General features: G+C 36.8%; 2 protein-coding genes across 4 annotated transcripts; one reads left to right on the forward strand and one right to left on the reverse strand.

Annotated features, from left to right (window-relative positions):
- The first annotated feature begins 21 nt into the window (after positions 1–21).
- On the forward strand, positions 22–16830 carry LOC110043458 (stromal interaction molecule 1-like). Of its 3 annotated transcripts, none has more exons than XM_089273087.1 (11): positions 22–424; positions 2627–2739; positions 4108–4219; positions 4991–5102; positions 7527–7642; positions 8779–8956; positions 9656–9746; positions 10404–10490; positions 11070–11234; positions 11937–12037; positions 13323–16830. In XM_089273087.1, exons 1-11 carry the CDS (start codon positions 334–336, stop codon positions 14146–14148), a joined length of 1992 nt encoding a protein of 663 aa, XP_089129213.1. In that variant the 5' UTR covers positions 22–333; the 3' UTR covers positions 14149–16830. The 3 variants fall into 3 exon arrangements, with proteins under 3 accessions (XP_089129213.1, XP_089129214.1, XP_020604563.2); XM_089273088.1 differs by lacking the exon at positions 22–424 and adding an exon at positions 433–572; XM_020748904.2 differs by lacking the exon at positions 22–424 and having other exon boundaries at positions 2506–2739.
- Positions 16831–17626: 796 nt separating this feature from the next.
- Positions 17627–20086, reverse strand: LOC149104055 (copper transport protein ATOX1-like). Its single transcript, XM_089273098.1, has 3 exons — positions 19929–20086; positions 19012–19084; positions 17627–17935 (listed from the first exon to the last, which is right to left on the reverse strand). Exons 1-3 carry the CDS (start codon positions 19938–19940, stop codon positions 17808–17810), a joined length of 213 nt encoding a protein of 70 aa, XP_089129224.1. The 5' UTR covers positions 19941–20086; the 3' UTR covers positions 17627–17807.
- Between the last annotated feature and the right edge of the window lie 138 nt (positions 20087–20224).

Genomic DNA, 20224 nt, shown 5'->3' on the forward strand with positions numbered 1-20224 from the left:
AATGCTTATAGCCAGGCTTAAAGGGATGTTTGCTAACGTAATTTGGCTTGAGTGGCTTAGAGTAAAATTTTGAGTTACTGAAATTTTGATGTTGTAAATGGAAGTTATTTCTGAGCTGAGCCAGGGAGTTAGAAAAGTAAAATTTTCCGAAAATTTCCGAATATTTACGAAGATTTTCGTGTCATTCCTCCGCATCCGAGATGTCATGCGAAATGTACAAGGACTCAGGAGTCATCAAAACGAGTCAGCGCAAACATGGTGGAATCAAGTTGACCCACAGCGGCCTTTCGGCACCAAATTTTTATCAGGAGGTTTACGTTTACCACAGACAGGATGACACTGATATCATGCCTTATCAAACTGTTATTGGTTGTTTTCTTGACGAGTGGAATTTCCAAGACGGGTCGCGGTCAAACGAACACTGGTAAGCCGCAAAGCTCTGTTCCTGTTTGCAGTCTTGAACAGCTCGGCCAGTTTTGGTCGAGTTTACTAGTAAGCTTAAATATCATGTGCAGAAACTGCAAAAACCCCTTTTTAATCCATCGACCGAAGCTGCTAATTCGCGTATTTAAGTAAGTAATGGCTGTTTATGTGTGCTTGAAGGTGACTGTATACATGCAAGCTTTAGACCATCTCAGATTGTAACGGGATCTCTCTAGCAACATTAACTTGCTATGAAGGAATTTTGATGTTGATTTATGTCTTAAGTTTCACTTTTCTTACCTCCGGCTTTTCTGTTTTTTTATGTATCAAAATAGCTGTCGAGACAGCATTTGATTCGCAAAAGAAACTTCTATATACATTAGAGTGTAAAGATGTACCGCCGCCAGCCTTACTTGTAGAATTTTAATTGGACAGATGACTTTTCTGCCACACAAACTTGTTTAGCCGTGTTTATAGAAAGCTTTAAGTTTGATTCATCTTAAGCCTAAATCCTAAATCCTATATTTCTAACATAGTAATATAGAGCATAAGTACTAAGGGAAAAACAAATTGCTTACAGCTTTTTTATGAAATCTCTAGAGATTCCTTTTGTACCAAAATAAGCTTATTGTCATTTGCATTTTATGAATTGCTAAGGAAACTTAAGCTTATTGTAATTTGCATAATTACAGCAATCTTTGTTTCCCTTGCAGATAACTTTGTTTATTTTTTCCTCTTGTTATTTCATGTCAAGCTGGGAAATTTAAATAATGTAGGGGGCAGACATTTCAGGGCATAATATTAATTGCGATTGCAAATTGCAGATACAAAAAGAGGCTTGTTAGTATTCTGGGCTTGGTTTTTCCTGATGTTGTTAATAAATAATTAAACATGTTAGGCTGACTAAAGGTTGTAAACTGGATGTATTTAACTTTGTCTCTGCTGCATGGGTATAAAACTGTTATTTGTCAGTGGGAGGACCATTTCAAGAAACACGTTGCCGAGGTCAATTCTGAGGGACAAATTTTTCTTGATGTGGACCAACCTAAGTCAGGAAATGCCAAACCTAATAGCAAAAGATTTTGAAATTGGAAAAATATGTTGAGTGAAGCCATTTAAATGGCAGCGTTAAGTTAAATAAAGTATTGTATCATATGGTATTGCAAGAGCAAGGAAAACAGTTTTTTTTTGTGCTGATAGCTTTCATTACTGAATTGATGTCTTTTTACTGCTGAGTTGTGTTTTTTTTTTTCATTTTACATAGCCTACATAGATTAATGTGAACCAAAACCTAAAGTTTCTAACAAGAGTATATATGTGTTCCGTAACCCAGGCTCCGTATCATGAAAAAGTACCTGGCATAATATTAAGCCAATTAAGGATTCAGGATTCTGGACCCGTGAGATGTTTAAGGAAAAAAATAATAACAATATACACTATGAATTAATTTAAAAGGCTAACTACTATTTTGACATTTGTAATGTCAACAGCTATTATATATTAACATTTTGCATTGTTGTGATGTGAATAGAAAACATCACAACATCATGACATTCAGTGTCAATAATAATGCACACATATGGTTTTAGAGTGATTTTACTGACCCCGTGAAACAGAAACTACTTGTTAGTGTGTAGTACTTTCTGCTAATTAGTATTAGTGCGTGGTATACAAAGACAAAGACTAGAAAACAAAAGAATTACTAACTGTAGGGGGATAGTAGGAACTAATACAAAGTTGTGGCGTGTACAATTCCACTATCTATTTCACGGGTTAAGTAAAACCACTCTATTGACCAAGCATGAGTCAAGATGACTGGATATTGGCCAAGTTCTTTTTTTGCATGTTTATGGACTGAGATGGAGTCAAGCCTGTAATGATGCAAAAAAGAATGGGGACAACATCAAGCCATGTTGACCAAACAAGCTTTGTCAAAAGAGGATTTATTATATGGGAAAAGAACACTATTTTCTTATGGGACACAGCTGAGGATCCTAGCGACAGCTTGCTTGCTCAAGTAACCAATCACAATGCTGGATTTGGTTCATCCTGCCTGCTGACAGAGTTAGCCATATAATAAAGAATTATATTTATATTATGTTAATAATTTACCCAATTCCAGCAAATTTTGATTATTTGTTTCTTTTTCTTATATTATACAATGTAAGTGAGTCATTTCTTGAATGTATGATTTTTGTTTTAGGTTTGGAAAATTTGACAGAAAGGGAAAAGTTGAACCTTGAAGCAATCACCAAAATACACTTTCATTTGGATGATGATAGGAATGGAAAGGTTGACTTGAGTGAATCAAATGAGGTGAGTGCCGAGAGCAAATCTCATGAGTAAGAAAGGGAAGGCTGGGATAGAGCAATGTTCAGCTGAGAGTCTTGAAACCAAAATTAAAAAGTAATCTCTCTGGGCAATCTCAATGAGCAATCCATTGAACCAATGAAAACTTCCAGCAAATATGTGTAGCTGATGCAAGTTGTAGGAAAATGTGCGACAGAGTCATGACTGTTTTTTTTGTTTTAATTCTGATGATAAAAACATGTGAGTTTTAAAGCCAGTTGCTGAACGTAGTTATATAAAGCAAATGCAAATTACTTAAATTAACAATCAAGTGAAAACACTCTTTGACTTCACTATTTAAAGATATTATTTTGGTTAGGTTAATAACACATTTCATATAATTATATGATTCACCAAGTGAACCAGTTCTATGTTGGAGACCTTGGATGAAAGACTATAAGTTTAAGTTCCATGTTGGTTTTTCTGGAGCGTGTTTTATTCCAGGTTCTGAGGGAGTATTTAGTCATCTGTCCCCTGGATAGGAATAAGGAAATATGGTTTATTGACCAAGCGTGAGGTCAAGATGGCTGGATATTGGCCAAGTTCTTTTTTGTGTGTTTATAGACAGAGTAAAGGTCCATAAACACGCAAAAAAGAATGAGGTCAATATCCAGCTATCTTGACCAAACAAGCTTGGTCAATAAAGGATCTATTACATGGATAAAGAAGACTTTTCTTTCGGGACACAATGGGAAATCCCAAACGGGCAAGATAGCACCATCTTGCCCACTCAGGTAGCCAACCACAGCACAGGATTTGGTTCATCTTACCCACTCACGGAGCTAGCAAAGTGATAGTAACAGATACAGTAATCACCCACTATGTAAATCACTCACGAGTTGTGTTTTTAATTTCCAAGTATTCACTTATATGTTAACACCTGGGGGGAGAGTGGCAGGACTGTGAGAGTGAGGTGCCTTGCACAAGAAGACAACACAAAGACACTATAGGGCAAGGCTCACAGCTGGACCTTTGGTTCTCAATACAGCTAGAACAATAACCATTAGGTTGCTGTACTGTCTCACAAATGCATGATCATCACATATACATGCTACGTAATAGGCCATTTCCAAGTTACCTTGTGCCTCTGTTTCAAAACGAGTCGTTTCATATGAAAATGAGTTTGATTTGCATGAAAATGAACCTGTAAGGGAAAGGCATTTTCATATGAATGGTTTTGCGCTAGGACTTGTTTTTGACACAGAGACACTCAAAGCAATGTGGAAATTGCTTATTATTGGCTTCTTTCTTCCACCTCGGATAAACTTATTAATGTGAAAAGTATTGTTGTTGTAATACTAAGATTCTTGATTTTTTTTAAATTCTGATCATTAGTTTATGCGAGATGAACTACAAGTTACTGATGAGGAACGACACTCACACTTCCATGGAAATGATGACTTGATCTCTGTGGATGAACTTTGGCAAAGCTGGATACAGAGTGATGGTCAGGATTAGCTTCAGTATTAATAAATAATAAGGAACTTTTAAAAGCACAGTTGTTTTTGAGAGGCAGATGTAAAGCTGAAGTCATATAATTGTTTTTTTTTTTCTTTGGCCTGTATTAATTAATGACCTTTTGTTAAAAATTTCAGCTTGTAAATAAGATTATGCTAATAAAAACAAGAGCTATTCAATAAAAATTTTGGTGGGGGAAGAGTCAATGAGAAATGCATCAGAAACAAGACCATAAACTTCCAACTGACATCTGTGCTTAAAAACAACTGTACTTACTGTAAGCTCTTTATTACACTGAAGCATTCTTGTAATAGTAACTGTAATTGCATTCATTTGACTTTCCAATTATAATTCTCTAAATAAATTTGTTGCAAAATGCAAACCATGTTTCTTGCCTTGGAATGTGACACTGTCCTGTGAAGCCCTGATTTTCCAACCATAATCATCATTATATGTTCAAGGCCTGGTTCTCACTAGTGACATAATGACAAAACAACAGCAAGGTCTTGTAAAGGAAAAAAACACTTCACATTGTTTTTTTTTATGTCACAGTTGTTAACAAGACAACATTATAGCAACATAGAGGGAATATAAAATAATGTTTTAAGACTAACAATGACGGGAGAAAACTGAACTCTTCTCTATGTTGTTGCATGTTTGTCCTTGTTGTCTAGTTGTTGTTATGTTGCTAGTGTGAACCAGGTTTAATATTATGCATTAAATTACTTACTTAGTACATTTTGTGTTATTATAATTACAGTTCACAAATGGACAAATGCAGAAGTCATTGACTGGCTAACAAATTCAGTTCGTCTTCCACAATATGCTGACATCTTCAGTACTGCAGGAATCAATGGATCAGTTATACCACGGTAATGGACATTAAAATAATTAAAATTATTATAATTACTATACTTAAAAATCCATAGTCACATCACAGTAGGAATAATGTCCCACATAATTTGTGTGCTGCTACATTAAAACATTGATGTGCAAATGCAAATGAAAATTATAAGAACAGAAGAAGTCACCTTTGTTTCTTTGTTGATCTTTACACATAATCTTGCACCAACCTTTCTTCATTTCTTCACTTGCCCATTAGGCAAGTGAGGGACAGAATCCACAAGCCCCTTCTGGAAAATCTACTAGTCCTGGACTCTCGAACAGGACTTTTTTTGCACACTGTTTAAATAATTTATAGATCAACTGTCCACCACCATCCAGTAAATTGTTTATGGTTGGAGTTCTGTAAACTTCAATTTGTTCTTTAGTAAATAAAAACACTGACATTTTTGGGCAATTTTGTGAATTATTTTTTGTTGAACTTCTTTGCTGTATGTGTCCAGTACCTTCATTGTAGCAAACACAACAGCAATATTATGTTTAATGTAAAGTAAATCTTAACAGCTTATATTTATGCAGTTTCTAGGACAAAAATAATAGAAATGATCATGCTACATTAAGAATGGAAATAGCAGCATACAGCAAAGGAAATACCAGAACAAAAGGATAAAAACGATATTTACAGTGTACCTGATGATTAAGATACACATACAAGGCAGAAACCAGAGGAACCCGCATAAACGAGCATCGTTTGGATTAAATGTAAACAAACTTTCCCCAGATTTGCATCTAACATACGAAATGCAAACTATGTAGTAGACTCAACAAGACGTTCACTACCAACAAGTGATAGTTAATGGGTTCCACATACATGGTCATATTTAAATTGAAAGACATCTTTCTTGTTTAGGACTTTATTGTTTTTTGTTCTAGTTCAGCAGTTGTTGTTTTCCTACATTGATAATACTCTGAAAGGATGTCATTATGTCACAGTTTTTCTCTGTATAAATTAATACACACTGAATTACATGATGTACATTTAGATTTTAGTGTTAAAGATTATGTTGTGGCTGACCTTGCATCTGGTGCTGATGCTAATTAAATGTTAATGGTGTTTGAATTTATAACTTACAGGCTTTCTTTAATTTAGGCATACCATATTGCAACTTATTCAAAAGATATGATATGGATCACTTAGGATTTTTGTTCTAGAATATTTCTTTAAAATTGTTCTCTGCCACAGTTATGAATAGAAAATCACAGTCAGTGGCATTTTCAGTTTTTGTTTTGCTTTCAAAACAAAATAATAAAAGCTACAACTGAAGTTAGGAGAAATTTTAAGATAGATCAGATAAAACAACAGGGTAAAATGTTGAGGATAGGAGGTAAATGTTCATGTTAAAGTTACTGACAAAGATACTGTAACTTTGCAAATAAGAGACCTTAAATACATTTTGTCTGACAATGTCAGCCATTTTTGTGTGTTAGCTCTTTGTACACCAACCAACATAGCAGCCAAAACAAGTGCACAACAGAAATATGATGTTCTTTGTACATGTATGTTCAGTTTCACATTTGGAGGCCTAACTGTGTATTGATTCAAAAGAGTGAGATTACAGGGTTTTGTTCCATCCAGGGAACATCCTCAGTCAAATCATTGTATTTTTTAAAGCATTAGGTTGTCAAAATTTCCTTGAGCTTTGTTACTTTTTATATTACATACTGATGTTAAAAAAACTGCTTTACAGAGTTAAAGTTCAAATTTTGTTATTTTGATGGCATAAACAAAATTATAGGTGCACAGTAAAATTTGTAACCTTATTGATACTTCTTACGGCTGTGGTATAGTATTAGTTAAAAAGCTGTTTAAATTTTCAATGATTTATTGCACATCAAGTTTGAGGTACCATAGTTTGTTATAAGCTTCTTTAAATAAATCATTAGCTGGAAGCTTCATCTGGAATTCCGTGAATTTCAAAAATGCTGTGAATATGGGTATATGGAATGAGTACACTCAGTGTTACATTAATGAATGCAAAGAGCATAGCACAGCTTATGATGAAATCAACAATCAACAGGTGGTTTGTTATAAATGTGGTTAAATTTTCAATTGTCAATACATTTTGTTACTGTGATCCTGTTATGAGAAACCTTGGATTAGTCTACAAAATGGCATCTTCCCATGTTGAATCATTTTCTTTCATTTTTTAAGAGTTTTCCTGAAAGGACTGACTCAAACTTTTGAAGGATCTTTATCAAAAAAAGGAAATGAGTGCATACTTTTGTGCTAATTTTTGTAGTGGACAGTTGCTGTATTTATGCATTAATGTTGCAATAAAAGTACAAAGTCACACTTATAAGGTGTAGCTGTGTTCCATATTTGGGTTAAGTTTGGCTTCTGTTGTACTATAAATTAAGTGAAGCTGACTAACTTCTCATTTTGTGATGTGCAGACTGGCAGTAGAGGAGAATGGTTTACTGCAGAATGAACTGGGAATAAAGGATCCAAAACATCGCAAGAAGATCGGCTTACGTGCCATGGATATTGTTCTTTTTGGACCACCATTTGGTAGGTGCACTTAAATCTGTATTTTGCTTTCTACAGAGTTCACAATTTTAAGCAACATGCTTTAAAATTTGGAGTTTGATCTCCCATAAATTGATCATGGCTATTGCCTTTTTGAATCTTAAGATATTCTGCTGTGGAAAGTAATCATTTTAAATACTTTGTGGAAAGGTTTTCATCGTCAAGATTATCAAAGCCATTAGATAGAAGGCGGCTAAAGGGTGGGGTTATAATTTTCTTTAAATAGATCTGTGCAGCGGTTTTTGTGTTGTTTAATAACTTAGAGCAGTTTCTAAGCATAATTGTTTTCTTTCTTATTTTCTGGTAAATATTTTCAGGCAGATCTTTTTTTTCTGTTTTGGTTTATGTATGTACAGTACATGTAATTTGTTGCAACATTTTTCTTTTCAATTCTGGAGATGAGCCAATTTCATTCAGGAATTCTGCAGGTGGTAGTTTAAAAAAGAGACTCAGTGGTAATGATACACTGTATGTAACTTTGAAAAAGATCTGTACACAGTGCTATTGGAAACGATTTGTGAATTCAAACAAAATGATAAAATGATTTACATGTACTTGTAACAAATGTAAGACAGAAAGATGTTGCTCACTCTTTAGTGGTCTCACATGTTAACCAGTGGCAAATACATGTAAGTGATGAAACAAGTCCCTCCAGCAGTTATTTGAGTTCTAAAATTAATGGAATAATTTAAGCTAAGCAATGGCTAAACATATGCCGGAAAAATATTGAGTTGAATTTAAAGCCTGTTTGATAAACACATACACTGCTCAAATAAACTGCAGGGGTCAAGGAAATGCAGGGTCCAAGTTAATACTAGGGACATTAATAAGAAAATAGTTTAACAGTACAATCCTCAGCTCTGTTCTTGTGATTGACACTTGCGTTTCACTGTGTCTGTCTTCACCCTGAATGGTACTAATAAATATTGCTGGGAAACTTATCAAAATGCCATGTTAACCTGTGACTGACTATTGCCTCCCATAAAGGGGGTCGTAGCAATACTAGTCCCCATTTGCCTCGTGCCACCGACTGATTCCCTAGGATTGAAACAGACTTTACCTTTTTATGTGGGATTAATGACATGTACAAATGAAGTCTGTTACACATAATTCCTCAGTTTCAGGGCACAGTCTACTGAAGGATGTCGTTGTAGCATTCTCTGTGCTGGTTGCTACGGTTGGTTGCTGGATGGCTGTATTACAGAAACGTAAAGCCAAAGAACAGATGGAACGCATGATGAAAGACATGAAAATACTGCAACAGGCTGAGGATGGTCTTCAGGAGTTACAGACAAGGTAATGCTTTTTGAAACCCCTTCAGGAAGTAGAGGTGCACTGGCCCAATGGTTGGCATACTGACCTCTGGATGGAACGTTCTGGGTTCTTCAAGCTCTGGCCAGGGTCATTGTGTTGTGTTCTTGGGCAGGACACTTAAATTTAATTAATACTCTCACAGTGCCTCTTTCCACCATTGAATTTAATGCTGGGGGTAACCCTTCTGTGGACTAGCATCTCATCCAGGGGGTAGACATACCCCTAGTCACTTAATTGTACAGAAACCATGACAAGCTCTGGCTGTGTAGTCCATTTGGCCTGAGGCAGACTTTATCTTGCTGAGTAGAAATCACCACTGAATAAAATACCCCACCTCTACATTCTGTTCCGGACCTACAGTTATCAAGCCTTTGATCTTGAATAAGATGGCTGGTAGTAAATAACTGAAAAAGCATATCCATGGGAAAATGGTTCCCTTTTGAGAAAGCAGGGGGTTAGAGGTAGTTAACCTGATTTGAAATAGAGAGGTTCAACAGTATGTCTGGTACCAGATGAGTTAATAACAAATTATCTAACTTGTATTCACACAACATAACAACCATGGAAGGGAGTTTCATGTCAAAGTTTAGAAACCTTATCTATTCAGTAATCCTTTACGACTGAAGTACCACACCCAGCAACAATAATGAGTATTAATGTGTCTGTGTGATGCTTTTTCAGGTTGGCTAAAGCTGAAGATGATCATCAAATAGCTATTGCAGAGAAACTTGATTTGGAAGCAAGGCTTAATGAAGAGATACAGATATCAAAGGTATTTTTTATTAAAAGCCAACTTGCTTATTGCATGTATTCATACAAACCAAGAAATGTTCTTGAATGTTCTGCAAAGACTTGATGATAATAAGTTTCTATACTGATTCTATTATTCTATTCTAAACTGATCTGATAAATCTGAATCCTGAGGCAAGGCTCAAAATAATGGCTGATCAACAGACAATGTCCATCCGAAATGGTGACTTGATCAGCCAAAAACTTGACTGGTATTAAATGTAATATTCTATTCTTGGCTGATTAAGAGTGTTACTAGCAGAAGAATATCCTCTCACATAATACACATTTTATTGTTCAGGCTCAAAGTTTTTGTCCAAAACTCATTTTGAGCCCTTTCATGTGAGGCCAAATTAAGTTTAATTCCCCCCTAAATCCGTATAGTTTAAGCTACAAATACTAACAGTCAAATGTCACACCTGGTATTTTCCTGTTATTTTGTTTATCTTCTTACATTAGTACCAAAACAGAGGCAAGGCATTTTGATGAAGCGAAAAGGGTGAAAAATGTCAGTGGTGAAGCTAGGGAAATGATAAAAAATGTTGTGGACCCAGTTTTTGTTTTTATGCAAATTTGTTCCGGTAGACCAAAAATCAAATCAAAGCGAAATCGAGATTTGCAATCTGACTTCATTTAACAGAATGAAGCCCAGCTGTTGTCTGAAAATCGCACAGGGACAGAAGAACAAATGCAAAAGCTGAAGCTTGCAGAAGAGGAGTTGGCACAGGTATGTCATTAGGAGTGTTAGGTTTGTCCTTCGGAGTCAAAGATGACCATGACCTCAGTTGCTGGATGACCGGGTACGATGTACCAATCTGGGCATGGAATCCTCTCCCACAGGTTGGGCACGTGGGAGGGCATGACAAAGTTGCACTAGACATATCTACAAACAAGAAGTAGTCAGAGCATTTGCAAAAGACTACTGATTAAAGGATAAAATCTTTTCAGTCTTGGGGATAAGAAGAATTGAGATGGCTTATTGGTTTAGGTGCCTTAACTCTGATCTGTGTCTGTGGTGTGTGGAGACTAGGAATGTTGCTTCTCTTCATGGATGAGAGAAGAGATGCTAGTCCATTGCTGTTTACCCCCAGAGCGTTTTAATTTGCAGTCTCCCCTAAACATTTGCTAGTACCAGTATATACCCATGTGTGGAGATCGTAATTTATCTTGAGTAAGGTGTCTAAATGCTCATATATGGAAATGTCAATGACCCTTGGGTCTCCCATCCCCTTCCCCCTAAAAAAGCAAAATGTAACACAAAGTACTGGAGACAATATTAACACTTTTTCTGGTGACACTGCTTTAGGTTCGCCGAGCATTAAGGAAGGCTGAAAAAGAGCTTGAGTACCAGTCATGGAAGGCACCATCAGTTCTCAAACAATGGCTTCAGATGACATTTGATAAAGAAACTAAGCACTTTCATCATAAAAGAGCTGTCGCTTTAAAACAAATGAAGGAAGCAAAAGAAGCGGTATGTTTTGATCCTGTGTCCTCATATACGGACTAGTCAGATGCTTTACTGCATGCAGTCAATTTTCTTATGTTCAAGTCTCCCTCTGAGATTGTTTTGCAGTATTTGTAAATTATGGTCTGGAATATAATACGTTCAAAAAAATGTTGAAAATTATGTTTAACAGAAGCTGAATATGTTGAATTTTGTTCTCAATAAGGGACACAATAGCCTGTGTTACAGCAGCCCTCTCTGAAAGAAGAAATCAGAGTTTGTCTGTGTTTTACTGTTGATAATTGTTTTCAAAACCGTGTGAAGTTTTATGTTTGTAAATTGTTGAACTCAGCACTTTGCCTATTATCGGTTGCACTGACATATATCTTGAGAGTTGGTCCACAATGGAAATTTGTTACATTGAGTGAGTGAGATTTGGATTTAGAACTTTAAAGTTAAATTAAAAGTCAGATTATTGAAGTTAATCAGCTTTTTATGGTGACAAGATTACTCTGGAGGTGGTTGTTCCGTTTCAAACATTCAAAGGTCATCAATTGTCGTGTAAAGATCATAATTATGCAGGAAGCAAGTTCCTTTGTTGTCTCTGCCTGCCATGTCAGCTCAGTGTTCGTAGCCTTCTTTATGATGCACTTGTGTAGGAGTTTCTGCAGCATCAATGTTACAGATAGTAACTTAATGTAGAGTTCTCTTTTGTTTCATTGTAATTAGTGCGAGAGAATCAAGAAGAAAAGAACTAGCTTGATTGGATCTCTTCGCCTGGCTCATGATCTGTCCATTGACGAAGTTGATCAGAAGATTCTCGCTGCAAGGTACAGCTTTGATTCTTCTATAATCATCATCTGTTGTTTTCATGTTCTTTGATCAGACGTCTGTACATGATCTACATGTACCTTGTGACTTCACATAGCAAGAACTGGTACATTGTTGTCCTGTTTGCCCCATGCTTAGGCTTTGAAAAGTCCTTTGAAAAGTCCTTGTATTTTCCTTAATTTGTGTTAAATAATTTCCATGAGCAGGCTAGAAAATTCTGTGAAGAAGGTAATACTACTGGTTTCCTCATTATTTAAAGAAGAAACTGGGATTCAGGGGAGCAGGGAGGTTGATAAAATCTTAAGGGCCCATTAACCGATCTTTTTGAGCTGTTGCTAGGGAAAATTTAGTCTCATATAACCTCATCATTTTTAGTTAGTTCAGAGTTATTTCATGTGTTTTAACTTTTTCCTGATCAGTAACACTAGTGATGACGTCATCAGGCCATGCCCATGGTCACGAGACTAATACGGAAAAAATGCAAAGGCTCCCAGGCAAATTACTTTCCCGGGATTTTTTTCATTGATTTAGTATTTTAATTTAAATCCTCATTACACTATGCATCAATTTTGTTTAATTTCTAAAAGGTCAGATTTTGAGAGCATTTCAAAATATTGAAAAATTCGTAATTTTCTGAAAAAAGCATGATTTCGAAAAAGGAATGCATAGCTATGTTGCCAACATTGGCTTTAATCGAAATTTGTCGAAAAAGGCTGAATTTAATGAAAAACCGCGTTTCCTTTAGCATTTAAAGAAACCGGAAGTGTGCCCGATATCTATTGAAAGTTACCCTATCAGCGCGTGCGCAATTTACACTACCAGTGCACTTTGGTAAGATCAAACAAAGCCACACGGAGTTCGTTTTTCTCTTTCTATTGTTCTTGTTTTTCTGTCTTTCTCTTATTTTGTCTTTGCTTGTACTTTTTTTACTTTGCATTTTGCGAAACACAAAGAAAAACGTCTAAAATGTGAGCGAATTTGCAAGTTTTTGAGTTGTTTTTATTTTCCGCGCTCAGGCTGACATAAGTGACCGGAAGTGAAATTTCACCTCCTTAGCAACGCGTGCGAGCGCACACATGAATCGGTTAATGGGCCCTTAAATAATGAGAGTTGTAATAACTAGAAAGAAAAAAAAAAAACAGTCAGTAGAGAGCTTGAAAGCAGCTGGGCAAACCCACCAAAGTGAGTAGGTGGATGAGATAATGACCTCAATTTTTTGTCATATGTTATGTAATCCACATTTCAGATCAGACAACTTACTTCTAGTATTTTGTTTTTTGATAGATCGGGTCTTGCTGAAGTTACCAATGAGCTCGAGGAGAGGCAGCAAAGGTGGTCTCAAATAGAATCACTGTGTGGATTTCAGATTATGTCGCAGACATCATTTGGTATTGGGAAAGACAATGGGACACGTTCTCGCTCTGGTTCTGCAATAGCACAAGCTCTTGTTAATGTTGCTAATGTGGCCGGAGTCAGCTCAGGAAGAAAGATCTCTTCCAGTGCAAGTCCTTGGAAAACAATTTCAGAAGTCAACACAGTGATAGAAAGCAAAGAAGATCTTCCTCCCACGTACTCCACTGCTACTGGCAATTTAGGTTTACTTAATGATCAAAACAAGCCTTCCACCCCCAAAAAAAACTTGGCTGGGCCAGAGTGTGATGATCTTTACAGTAGCAGTCAGGATATTACACCAGAAACAGAAGATGTGTCTTTTAATCAGAGTGATAGTCATCCAAGCCATCAGTTAGGAGCAGAGGCTATGAATGGTGCTACAAATGTAGTAGAATCAAAAACATCAGGCAAGCATCCAGAACACTTAGTGCTATCTTCTGGACAGTTAGAAGAAGATGAACCTGCTGTGAATGGTGCCCAATCTGAGTCACCAACTGGGAAGTCAAAAAAAAGATTGAGCTGGTTTGGAAAGAGACAAGATTCTACCACCGAAAGTGAATCTTCTTCAGCACCTGAAAATGATGATGAAACCAAAAGAAAGGTCAAGTGGTTGTGGAGGTCAGCAGTTCGCAGGTCAAAGGCACAGAGAAACCCAGCAAACAAAAGAGAAGATGCTGCACCGATTGCCATGTCGCTGGAAAAGTTAAAATCAGGATGAAACTCAACAGGAGATAGCTAGTGTTGGGTATGTGCCTAATTTGACTACTTCTGTGCAGCGTGTGTTTGGCAGTGATCCTTTCTGCAAGCAGCTTGTTTTCTTGAAAACTTCTGCAGATTGTCTGCAATTGATGCAGTAGCAGCTTGTGGTTGTCTTGGCCAAGTGCTGTTGCAAACCCACTGGCCATGTTGGTATTGTAGAACTTTGTATCCTCCAAACAGAGTTGTTGAAAGATAGCAAGTACATTTGCTGTGCCTAGTTCCTTTTTGGGGAAGAGCTGGATCTACATTGAGGATGTAATAAAAAATTTTCTGTAAAGGTGCAAGTTTCTCCAATTACGTATAGGGTTTTAACTGGTGTATAAATAATTATTTTGTTTTAAAATGACATGAAAATAGAGAGGAAATTAGTTGCAAAATTTATACTTATTAACAAGGTGATACATTTTTACAAAGTACAATGTGTACAGTACAAAGGTTTATTTGTTGGTTAAGATATGTAATATACATAACATGGTTACATAGAATTTACTCCAAGGTATGTACAAATGTTTTAAAACCACCATTTCTCATATTGTGATTTTATTGGGACAAAGTTGATAGTTTTTTTTGCAGATTCTCAGGTTTGTAAGTAAATAACATTCAGGTGTACAGGGCACGAAGTTTTTAAAATTGGAACTTTTTTGTGTCATCCATACTGTCCGTATCTGTGGAAATATTGTCCCCTCATATCAATTACTTTATTCACAAGAGGTCCATTATTACTGTACACACTTAGGCCCCTGATGAGAGGACTATCCTGTTGCAGTGTGCTCTAGAGATCTCCTTTTGAACTGCTTGGTAAATTTACAAAAGAAATGGAAATTTAGTTGAAGGAAGTCCTAAGTGAAGCTGCCATGTTCTTTGAATAAAGAATGATGCATAATCCAATCCTCAGGGGGTGGAAAAGTGATACTGACACACAGTTACATTTGATAGCCGTAGCAACTAAAGTAACATATTTTAATGGTATATTTAGAAAACAGTAAACACGGTGACTCACAAATTGTTTTGTTGTTCTGACTAACATCAGCCCTTGTCAGGATCATGAGCAGAGATTGTGTATTTCATTGTCTGGGAATGTATTTTGTTTTTCAAACCATTAAACAATAGCTCACTTGGTTATTTGCAAGTGTTTATGGCAGAGTTAACTTATAAGAAGGAAGTGAAGTGAGCTAATGTTTGGTATTTTGGTATTTTATCCGTTTTCTTCTCACTATGAAGCAGTCAAGGGGAAACCTCCGTATTTTTCTGCAAGATTCTCTGATTTCAATCCTTAGAGGAAATTAACTAAAATTTCTACTGGTTGTTGGCAAAGTTTGTCCTGTGTAGAGATTTCCTCTTGAGGAGAAGGAAGTTTCTATTCCACAGGGTATCATTCTTGTGCCCCAGTGGCTGAGATCTTTCTTTTAATCACAAAAAGATTCCATAATAGTTGTTATGCAAAGATGCATAACCCTCTTTGTGTTGAATCAGTGTGGTTTTAACAAATTGAATAGAGTTTACAATAGTTTTCTTTTGTTGAATTTTTTCTTGTTTTATTTATTGATGGTATATGCATTTTTGGTTGTTAAGAGGAAAAGCAATTGGAAATTTAAAAGTTGGCAGGGTAACTTAAGACTTCGTAGTGTCAGGACATTTTTTTAATTGGATCACAATGTCTTGGGAGGCTAAAATCAGAATTTTATTGTGGTTATACATAATTTGTTTTAAGGAAGAATCCACCAGAAGTTTGAGTAACAAGTGGACAAAAACTTTGTATCGAGATTATCTGCATCATATTGCAAACTTCTGTTCTCTCAAAAGAAATCATTTCTAACAACACCAAGTGCCAAAAACAAATTTTGAAGTTCATATATGAAACACTTGAAAGTACTGGTGAAATGACAATGATGATGAAATTGTACTTGCATTTGCACAATTTCTATGAACTTTGAAATTTATTTTCTTGAGTTCCTGTAGGAAATCGTTTTTGTGTTATTCCAGGCAATTATTTATAGCTTTAGGTTTTAGAAAATGCAAGAAGGATTTTAATTTACTTAACATTACTCTAGTACAAGATTTTTGTCCACTAAAAACTGAAATTATTTGATTTCCTATTGGATTTCATCGTAATCATTTTGGTTCATGAGTTAAAGTAAGTTTGCAAGATTTTAGAAGAGTATTTTGAAACAAAACTCAGAAGAAAACTATAATTTATTAGCAAATTAATATATTTTATCAGTGGGAAAATTGGAGATCAAACCTAGAGTATTGAAAAGAACAGTACTGTAACTTAAAATTGAGGAGGTGGTAAAATGGGGAACCTAAGAGAGGCCTTTGGGTGGAAGAGAAGAAGGGAGGTGGACAGGGGGTGGGGTGGGGTAAGGGATAGGTCAGAAGGATGGAAATAGGTAGGCAGGGGGGGTAGGACACAAAAAGGGAGGGAGATCAGGGCTTGTCTGTTGCTCATCGGACAAGTGAGAATGAAAAGCTACTTGCCCAGAAGGAAAATTTACTGGATGTCACTTTTTTGAGCCCTGGAAATGGGAAGGGGATCGCATTCATGCTAACAATCCATTCAGCTTGGGGTGTGCATTATTAATAAGAGCTACTTTTGTTTTCTCTAGGGCATCTTGGTTTCAATAAAGTGGATTTTTATAAATCTTGTTCACTTGTTTCTTTGAACAACAAAAGTGATTGATCAGTAGGAACTTGAGAATAAAATTGACCGAGTGTTTAGTTGGTCAGGGACTCATCCTTTTCTACATGTTATCCTGATTGAACATACAACACAGTGGTGGCCACTCTGGAGTATGAGAATGGAAATGAAATAAAAAGTTCTACCCCTGAAGTAATCTGTAAAGAACCCTCAAGTCCTATTCATGCAACACTGCATTTTTGGTACTAACTATGGACAGGTTAGACTGTACTTGTTCCAGAGTCACCAGTACCCAGAACTTTATACTCTAGCACCCTGTTGTTGAAAGCATGGGATACATGTAAACATAAATTGTGACCTTGATATTTTAACCTCTCACAATGAAGTTTTCTGTTTGATATCGTGCCCTTTAGTTTTGAAGAACAAGCGGCAAAGAAAATAGGGGTCATCAGCATGCCGGTTTGTAGAAAACTAATATTGAAGCCATTGTACTGAAGGATGGCTAAAGGGGTTTTGTATATCTCTACTGCAAGATTTGGGCAAAACCTGATCCCCACTTCAGGAAGGGCAGAAATGTACATTTGAATATTAAACAGTCTTGGATTATTCTAGAAATTTCCAGTCACAATGAATTGTAAATATCTCAAAATCCAGCCAATTTTGAAAGTTTACAAAAAAAAATCTGCATTCTTTGCTAAAGTTCTGACTTATCCCTATTCCTTTATATTGGGCCCCCAAGGGTGGCAGCGTTCGTTCACATTTACCAGCAGATTTCTCTAACACTACTCAACTTACACAATTGAAGCAAAACATTTATAATCTTTATATACCTCTACAATGTTTCTTTACTTGATTTTGCACTGGACTCTACAAGTCATTTATCCTTTAGCATTGCTACAAGGAACTACTCTGGGATAAAGCAATAAACTGACTCCTTTTCGGTGATCGCATCAAGACAAATGTTGCATGCCCATTGCATTCTAAACTACACCAATATAGGAACATGTTTTCCCAGCCTTCTTAATTGTCTCCAGGAGTTCATCTGCCGACAGTGTAGATGTCACATAAACACGTTGCTTGTCCATGTCGATTTCAATGTTCTGTTCCCCTGGTGAAATTAACACGATATTGTGACATCAGAAAATTCCCAGTATACACCAAAACTTTTCTCCAAAATTACATACCCTACAAGCAGGCCCACCTTTGGGTCATATAAAAACTGTGTGACCAAAGTGGGGAGGAAGCCCAGGGGAGTACTCCCAGTAGAGTTGGGTGGGGGTGTGTGGCCCACTTCCCAAAACCCTTATCCTGTTTATGACCAAAAACTGCATCATTTGCTACCCTATTTAAGACCTGGCCAAAAATTCGATACCCTATTTATGACTGTGGCGGCCGGCACAGTTGCCCTAAACATAAGTTATGACAGGCTTTTGTTGATGGTCTTATTGATAATGACGAAAAAGTAGCTTCTTCTAAGAAACATACCAATTTATTCAAGACGAGAGTGCTAAAACCATACCCTATTCAAGACCAAAATGGCCAAAATCAATACCCTATTTATGACCAAGTTGGCTGAAAGACCATACCCTTTGAGGCCACATATACCTAAGGGATTACCCCTGGGGGCTCCCTGCAGAGTTGCTTAACTTGCGGACTAGTTTTAGCAGCTTCCTTGCTTACCTGAGGCCTGGGGAAGGTATTTTGGGAATTTCTGGGTGGGGATGTGCCGCTTGGACCCTGGAACACTTAGCCTATACCAGAGCTAGTTCAGCTGAATTTTGCTAACCTATACGAGAGTAAACTCCCCAAATCTCCCCATCTATCGACACTGTTGAGGCTGATTTATTTGCGTAAATCTAAACTTGCTGATTTGATTGTTTATATTTTTGAGAGGCAATTCCTGGTTTCATTACTCTAGATAAAATCTTCAACCAACCAGTCAGTTTTGTGAAAAGTGATAACCTATTCTAGATCCAAATGCTCTGATTTATATACCCTATCCTAGAGTATACTGCTTGAAAACCATACCCTTCACAGCGGCACATACCTATATAGCCCATATATGGCAGTGCCCCCCCCCCCCCCCCCCCGGGACCTGAGGCCCAAAATTAATGTGAGCTCTCTCACAGGATGATATTACAAAGATAACTTCACTCTAGGGTGGCAGTGGCCTAGGGTATTTACCTTTCTTGTTCAGCACGCGGGTAACAGCTCCTGAACAGCCCTCACAGGTCATTTCCACTTGAAACTCATGACGCTGATGTAAAGAGAGAAAAATTACCCTTGGTAAAAAGTAAGGCAGTGTTAAACATTGAAATATAAGATGTAAACGGAAGGAATGATCCCAGCCAGTGAATAATAACTTGATTTATTTAACATCTAACAGTTTTTAACTTGAAAATGTAAGCAGATGGTAGCCTGTAGTAAGACAATGGAATCTTTGTTTGAGGAAATCGAGAACTAAGCAGTGGTGGGTAGGTCTGTTAAGTTTTAAAGGATTGTAAGTCTAATCATTCCTTTGGTAATTTCCCCCATCCATTTGGGGGGTTGGATATTAAATGAACCGGCCCCTAACCCCTCCCCCTCCACATAAAGTCAGTTCTTTAATTAAGAACGAATTTCTTATTTTATCGGATTTTTCCAAACAAACAAACTTTACAAATAAACTCGACGGAGAGTCTACAACCCAATAACAGTATTCACACGATCTGCGTCTACAGAAAAATAATCATCAGTTTAGACTAATCGTCAGTCAACTTTGATTCTTTGTTGCCACGTCCTAAATTCTGATCCGGGAAGTATGCGTTCCTTTGTCGAACACGGATTGCAGAAGTAAGGTATTCGGTCGCCACAGGTTTCCATAAACAACAGAAATTCTACATAAATAGAACACGGGATCAAATAAAGAAATCGTGCTCGACAAATGCCTTCTCTTCTTATTTCATCACTTAGTCTGCAATGTAAATATGTCTTGCTGAAGTATGATAAGCTTGCTTACAATAAAATTAAACAGCAGGAAGCTGTTTTTCCCCAGAATGGATAGGAAAATCTTTTAGATCCTGGTAAACTAAATCAACACAAAGATAAGTAATGATACTTACAACAGCAGCCATTTCAGCACGCTAAATTGAGCACAGCCGCGAGAGAGGGTAGAAAGATTGAATGTCGTGAACGTCCAAACCTTTCAGCAAACTGGCAAAATTACTTTGAGGCCTCGGAGTAGTGTTGGGGGGAGGTGAGGAAGGGCAGCGTTACCAGTCGAAATTTTGTGAAGGCAGGCTTAGAGTAGGAAGAAGTCATTCTGTGGATCGCATAGAAATGCATGTATGTATGTTTTCTTCGGGCTACTTTTAAAGATAGGAAAGGGGCCAACCAAACCAAATTTTACTAACCCTGA

This window comes from Orbicella faveolata, unplaced genomic scaffold (assembly GCF_042242905.1).
Source record: "Orbicella faveolata isolate gen_17 unplaced genomic scaffold, um_ofav_v1 contig_35, whole genome shotgun sequence".
NCBI lineage: Eukaryota > Metazoa > Cnidaria > Anthozoa > Scleractinia > Merulinidae > Orbicella > Orbicella faveolata.